This window comes from Anolis carolinensis, chromosome 5 (genome assembly GCF_035594765.1).
Source record: "Anolis carolinensis isolate JA03-04 chromosome 5, rAnoCar3.1.pri, whole genome shotgun sequence".
Lineage (NCBI taxonomy): Eukaryota > Metazoa > Chordata > Lepidosauria > Squamata > Dactyloidae > Anolis > Anolis carolinensis.
Window position 1 is genome coordinate 201394107 of NC_085845.1, and position 7500 is coordinate 201401606.

Sequence of the window (7500 nt, forward strand, 5' to 3'; positions counted from 1 at the left end):
GGTTTCTTATTCAGACAGGCTTTCAAAGAAGAAGGTTTTTAAGAGCAAATCAGGGGGTACTATGGTTTTTAGCTTTGAATATGTTTCAGTGGATTTCAACTGTGGATTTTAATACTGTTAAGTTCAATTCTGTTTTAATGTTTGCATATATGTATATTTTAAACTATGTGGTCATACTTTTAATTGTAAGCTGCTTTGAGTCTCATTCGGGAGAGATAAAGTGAGCTATAAATAAACATTATTATTATTATTATTATTATTATTATTATTATTATTATTATTATTATGACACAGCAAAAAAGATAGATATGCTGGATTTCGTATCACAAAATCACAAGTCGAACACACCCCAAGTGTCTAGGACTGTGTGATGACATGAGAGAAGGATATGAGAGAAGCCTCCCCGCAGGATCATAACACATCTGGGTGTCTCATGGGCAGCGTCTTTGTAGATGACTGATTCTCTCACACCATAAGTGATTCGCTGTAATAGCAGTAATAATTATAATTATAATAATAAATTGCTTTTGATTCCTGGGGGTGGCAAAATCAAAAGCACATTAAGAAGATGTGGGATTTTTCCACAGTGCTATTACTATTAAAAGGGCAAGTCTTTGTAGATGTCTGATTCTCTCACAGCAGTGACTTGCAGTAGTATCAATAATAATAATAATAATAATAATAATAATAATAATAATAATAATGCCAACTTCAAAAGGCCACCCTACTGGGATCTGCATGCATCATCCGAAAATACATCACACAGTCCTAAACGCTTGGGAAGTGTTTTTGTGATATAAAATCCAGCATGTCTATCTTGTTTGCTGTGTCATACAATAAAATAATAATAATAATAATAATTGGGGGAGGCAGAATCAAAATTGGATGGAGCACCTTAAGAAGATTTGGGATTTTTTTAAAGGCTTCCACAGTGCTGTTACTATTAAAATAAGTATATGATGGTCCGTAGGCAATTTGAAATATTTCCCAACTTAATTTCAGGTTGTTCATTTCATAAGAGAGAAAATTCCCTATTGGATCACACAAAAGACCTATCTAAATGCTGGAAATTTTAGGAAGCCTTGAATTCAAATCTAATGACGAAGGGAATGAAATTCTGTATTGATGAAACATGTATAAACTTATATGTTGCAGGCGTGTCAATCTCGGATTATCTGGTGTGAACGTCCTGTGGATTTTTGGCGACTAGAATATTTGGAAGTCTCTACAGAAGAACTCCTGTTGGACAGAGGAATACAAACATCTCCATTGGAAAAAAAAAGATAATTTGGCAGCACATTCCAATCTGCTGCTTTGTCAGCATGATTTGGGAATACAGCAAGAGTTCTTCAAAACAAATAACGAAATGCTGTTCTTGAATGAATAGGAAATACTTTTTAAATATAGAAGCGGAAGCATCCCGGTTTGCAAACATCACGAAGATCAAGGCGGAAAAGATCCATTATTTCTGGATTTAAGAGAATGAGAGCTTTGGATATGAAAACAGCTACTGGACAGAAATGGCTTCTTGCAGACAAATAATAAACTTTATTATGGGGAGAAATGGGGAGAAAGAGGCCTTGAATGGAAAATGTTTTGCCCAGAGATGCAAAAATGATTATTACTGAACTGGATTTAGAGCATCCAAGAGGAGTGTGAACTCACTGCTTTATTAGAACAGAAGAAAGTGCATCTTGCAAGGCCCTTGGGGATGGAATAAACCAGGAATATCCAGGTTTTCCTGGTCGGAAAGGTATGTGCCTTACATCAAGCGCACCAAAGCAGCTTGGTGTGTTTTTATGTTTTTATAAACTGACAGTACTCTAGTTCTGCGGGTGTCATTTCCTCTGCAAACACCGGGAATGAGACTCTCATGAAGAAAATAAATGCCGTTATTTTTAGAGGAAGGGCTGCAGCCGCTCAACAGCAGGTTGGTCAGAGAAAAGAACGGAGCACCAACAATGTGCAAATACAGACATAAAACGGCATGTTTTAATATATTAGAGGATATTTCTCAATTTTTGGCCTCAATTTTTGCAGAATTTTTTCAAAATCCTTGGAAGAGGCTTCCCTTTTGTTCCAGGCTGCATTGCAAATGATAAAAAAAAGTTTGACTCCGTGACCTGAGCAGGTTGGCTGCTCCTCACCCCAAAAATTATATGATAACAAGAGATGATGCTGCCCATTGAGTTAATACTATTAAATAGAAGCAGCTGTAGCTATTTTAATTTAAAAAAAAAAAGTTTGGTATAAGACATTTTTCTGGATGGATGTCCATTTCTCTAGGTAACCAGCAGAATGAGTATAGTCCACCAGTAAGGTTTCCTGGTCAAACTTATAGAAATCTGGAAAGTGCATCTTTTATATTAGGATCGAAATCTGGATATTGAGTTATATATATTGGAATCAAAATCTGGATATTGAGTCCTATACATTAGTATTGAAATCTGGATATCAAGCTCTATATATTGGGATCAAAATCTGGATATCACGTCCTATATATTGGGATCAAAACCTGGATATCGAGTCCTATATATTGAAATCAAAATCTGAATATCGAGTCCTATATATTGGGATTGAAATCTGAATATCGAGTCCTATATATTGGGATCGAAATCTGAATATCGAGTCCTCTATATAGGGATCGAAATCTGAATATCGAGTCCTATATATTGGGATCGAAATCTGAATATTGAGTCCTATATATTGGGATCGAAATCTGGATATTGAGTCCTATATATTGGGATCAAAATCTGAATATTGAGTCCTATATATTGGGATCGAAATCTGGATATTGAGTCCTATATATTGGGATCAAAATCTGAATATTGAGTCCTATATATTGGGATCAGAATCTGAATATTGAGTCCTATATATTGAAATCAAAATCTGAATATTGAGTCCTATATATATTTGGATTGAAATCTGGATATCGAGTCCTATATATTGGGATCAAAATCTGTACATTGAGTCCTTTATATTAGGACAGAAATCGGAATATTGAGTCCTATATATTGGGATCGAAATCTGGATATTAAGTCCTGAAGTTTGCTTTTGTTGCTCATTGTCCTTTCTATCCCATCAGTGTGAGAGTGGCCTTTCCATCCATGCTGTCCTTTTGTCAGGGAAAACAAGACCTTTGCTGATAACTTGGTGCTGTCATTAAATTGATTATTTTTTGGTAAAACTTCGTTTTGGTGTGTGTTTGTGTCTGCATGGATTTTGAGTCCTATATTTGAGGAGTGGTTTCTTCTGCAAATAGTCAGTAGTGGTATTGAGAAGGGTTTCATGTGCTTTGCCCACATTATGCCCTGTCCATATCCTTATTCACAGCCTATGCTTTTGGGGGTCCCAGAATTAGATGAGAAATTCTCTCATAATTTGTAAGAAATTGTTGACATTCTGCTTGCTTCCACAATCCTGCATTCCTCTCTAAAGAATTTCTACATCTTCCAGTACAAGCTTATGATCAACCTCCACTGGGAATCATACTGGAGGACCTAGAGATTCCTAAAGATAATATTTTAATGACTTTTCTGTTTGAATGATCAAATATTTAAAAGTCAAAACTACAAATGTGCAAGTAGGTCATTTCAATGGATGGCTGAGACGGTGGCTCCTTTGCTTTCTGGTTGTTCAATGTGCACAAGCTTTTTTTCTCTTGGCACAAAATTATTTTTGTGTATAAGGTTTGTATGAAATGTAAAGGAATTTGGTTGTTAGATGAGATACCCATATCCAAGATAATCTCAAATTGCGGCAGGTAAACAACGTGAGAAGACAGGCAATGGATTCAGATAAAAGGTTTAGGGGGAAATATTTGGTATCTTTCTTCTTGAAAGCAGAAAGATAGGTTTAATCTAGTTCATTGTTTGCTGGAAAACTACAGTGCGTTTGGCTGTGCGTTTTCATTCTGTGGTTGCTGCCCTTAAATTCAGAGACACTCAAGTCAGCCTTTGAAAGATCTATCTTGGAACGATCGAGGCATAAACACATTTTGAGTACTTCTAGATCACCTTTGGCAAACAGCGTTATCGAAACCACCAAACAAGAATTGCGCTGGCTGTCAAGATGTTCCATTCTGAATCCAAAGTGCTGGGAATGGCATGTCCTAAATGATACAAGGGTTGAATGAAAAGTAATGCCTCCACCTTCGTAACTCCTCAACAGATGGCAGTCCTGGTCTGCGGCAGGTCCTGGCTTGTTCAGTAGACTCTCCTCTACAGTTAGTTCCATTTGGCAGGAAGCCTTGGCATTGAACGGTTGTGTTGTTAAAGTGCGAAGTATGGAACCCTGCGCAGACGGTCGGTCAGTGCGACTTACGCAACATGCAGTCATTGAATTCCTGACAGCAAAAGGTGTCACCCCAAAGGAGACTCATCAGAGAATGCAAACTGTTTATGGTGATTGCGTTGATGTGAGTCCTTGTTGGGCAAGTAAGTTTAAAGATGTTGAGCTGGGAATATCTGACTTGTGTGACAAAGATTTGGACGTCCTGTGACGGCAACCACCGAGTTTCACAAGCCAAAGGTTGACAGATTGATTCAGTACGATTGTCGTATCCCTCAGAGAAATTTCAAGCATAATCGGCATTTCACAAGAACGTGTGGGTCACATTATTGCTTTGCTTGGCTCTCGGAAGATCTGTGCACGATGGGGACTGTGAGACGTTGGTTGCGGAAACAGAGTGTTGACTTCTTCTGTGACGGCTTCATTGTTCATCGTTAGCAGAAATGTATCCCATTGTCTGGTGATTATGTGGAAAAATGAATAGTGGTCGTTAAAGAGCACATTCTAAGGATTATTTCTGCGTTTGATTTATTAAAATATTCCCATCCAAACCCAAGTAACGAAGGTGGAGGCATTACTTTTCATTCAACCCTCATACACCGCATCAATCCCAGGACCCTTTGTCCAAAATGCTTGATTGGAACCAAACCAGCTCACGTCTAGTGTTGTGCATTTGTATGGAACTGCTGTTCGTTTTGTGTAGTTTAATTCGTTTTGTCTCATTTTCGTATTTGTCCCCGTTTCCGAAAACGGGGCGCCTATACGAATACAATTTTCATCTCGCTTATGAAAAAACCGAAAATTTTCGTGCCATTGGTGGCAATGGGAGGGCTGGCCAAGGATCACCTCCTTCTCTGACACATGAGAAAGTGATTGCAGGCATGGAGTGGATAATTGATTGGCTCAAATTGGAAAATATAAAAAAATTTAACTATTGAAGGGTTTAATTTGCGGTGGGGGTGGCATGGATATTTATGTTATGATAAAATGAAAGTAGATATAAATTTTGGAAATCACTTTGTAAGATCATCTTTGATCAAAACATGGATAAAATACAAAAGATATTTTTATGAGAAAACCCCATTATGGCTCTCCCCATTAGAGGCAAACCAACGAAGACTACTTGGAAGGAATAATTGGCCGACATATAAAGAAATTATTTAAAAAATATATATATAACCCCAGAAAGCCTATTTATCAAAGAATTAGAGGAAATCCAAAAAAACTTTAAGAATACTTCCTGGTTTCAATATCACCAAACAAAAGAAAGTTATAATAAAGACAAAGGAATTGGATTTAATATGACCAACAATTTTTGGGATAATTTACTCCAACAAAATAAGAAAATTATAACTATTTTATATAACAAATTAATAGAATGGAACACAGAATCTGAAATAATTAAGGAATCAATGATAAAATGGTCCAGAAATATAGGCAGATCTATAACCATGGAGGAATGGGAAAACATTTGGAATAAAAAAATAAAATACTGTTATTCTATAGATTTAAAAGAAAATTGGCTAAAAACTATCCACAGATGGTACTTAACCCGAAAAAAACTGGAATTAATGTATGAAAACGGAGACAATAAATGTTGGCGATGCCATGAACAAGTAGGGTCATATTTCCACATATGGTGGAACTGTAAATAAATCAAAAACTATTGGAAATCAATTCACTTCGAATGTAAGAAAATTTTAAAAATTGATTTGGAATGCAAGCCAGAATACTACTTGCTAGGTTTATATGAAATGCAAAATAAGGAAAAAAAATAGACTCTTCAAAAGAAAAAGAGAATGAGATAAAAATATTTACATATGCTGTGACAGCAGCAAGATTAGTGATAGCCAGAAATTGGAAGAGCCCATTAAGACCCACAAAGACAATGTGGTTGGAAAAATTATTGGGCATTAAAAATATGGGTATTAATCTAGATAAGCAGGCGAAGGGTGTCGAAGGCTGGGCTGTGGCGGAGCTGGCTAGTAACCAGCTGCAATAAATCACTACTGACCAAGAGGTCATGAGTTCAAAGCCCGGGTCGGGTTAAGCCCCCGACCATTAAATAGCCCAGCTTGCTGTTGACCTATGCAGCCCGAAAGACAGTTGCATCTGTCAAGTAGGGAAATTTAGGTACGCTTTATGCGGGAGGCTAATTTAACTAATTTACAACACCATAAAACTGCCAGCAAAACATGAGGAAAGGAATGAGGAAGTACAGTACACACTAGTGGACGGTGAAGCAACAGCTCCCCCCTGTGGCCGGAATCATGAAGGTGGAAAAATGTTAAATGCCTCTGTGTCTGTCTATACTGTATGTTGTTTGTCTGTTGGCATTGAATGTTTGCCATATATGTGTTCATTGTAATCCGCCCTGAGTCCCCTTCGGGGTGAGAAAGAAGGGCGGAATATAAATATTGTAAATAAATAAATAAATAAATAAATAAGGCAGAATCATGCCCGTGACTCGGCTCCTGTAGCGTGTCCCTTCGGTTCCACATCATCACCCACTTGACCCTTCAGTAGGTTGTGACCACATGTCCATTAGAACTGTATTTTCCACCAGTTTTGCACAATGGAAACACAGCCAATGCATTCCTATTCAACAGTGCATCACCTATCTAACAAAGGGGTCTTGGGGTTGTTGTGTGTGTTTCCGGGCAGTATGGCTATGTTGCAGAAGCATTCTCTCCTGACGTTTTGCCCACATCGATGGCAGGCATCCTCCGAGGTTGTGAGGTATATTGACACTCAAGGCAGCCTTTGAAAGATCTATCTCGGAAAGATCTAGGCATGAGCAGCACATATCTGACAACCTCTGAGGATGCCTGCCATAGATGTGGGTGAAACGTCAGGAGAGAATGCTTCTGGAACATGGCCAGACAGCCCGGAAAACACACAACAACCCGGTGATTCTGGCCATGAAAGCTTTCAACAACACAAAAGGGTCTTGCATTTACCTATGAGACTTGCCAACTTCAAGGTGATACCAGCTTCGTTCTCTCCAGGTGCATCTCCACTGGAGAATCAATGCAGTTTGACACCACTTTTAATTGTGGCTCAATGCTATGGAATCCTGGGACTTGTAGTTTTGTGTGGTGCCAGCATTACTTTTCATTCAACCCTCATATGACATGTGTCTAATGGCATTGAATGTTTGCCATGTGTATGTGCATTGTGATCTGCTCTGCATCCCCTTGGGGTGAGAAG

At 38.0% G+C, this 7500-nt stretch overlaps 2 protein-coding genes across 5 annotated transcripts in view; both read left to right on the plus strand.

The window, feature by feature from the left end:
* Positions 1–3187, plus strand: part of tmem209 (transmembrane protein 209) — a 32926-nt gene extending 29739 nt beyond the window's left edge. For all 4 annotated transcript variants that reach the window (XM_062983352.1, XM_062983350.1, XM_062983353.1 and 1 more), the window contains one exon: positions 1156–3187. In XM_062983352.1, coding sequence (XP_062839422.1) covers positions 1156–1210 — 55 coding nt within the window. In that variant the 3' untranslated portion in view covers positions 1211–3187. The remainder of the gene's footprint in view (positions 1–1155) is intronic.
* LOC100559220 (uncharacterized) overlaps positions 1624–7500 on the plus strand; it is a 103652-nt gene continuing 97775 nt past the window's right edge. The window contains exon 1 of the mRNA XM_062983348.1: positions 1624–1753. The gene's annotated coding sequence lies outside the window, so the exon portion shown is untranslated. The remainder of the gene's footprint in view (positions 1754–7500) is intronic.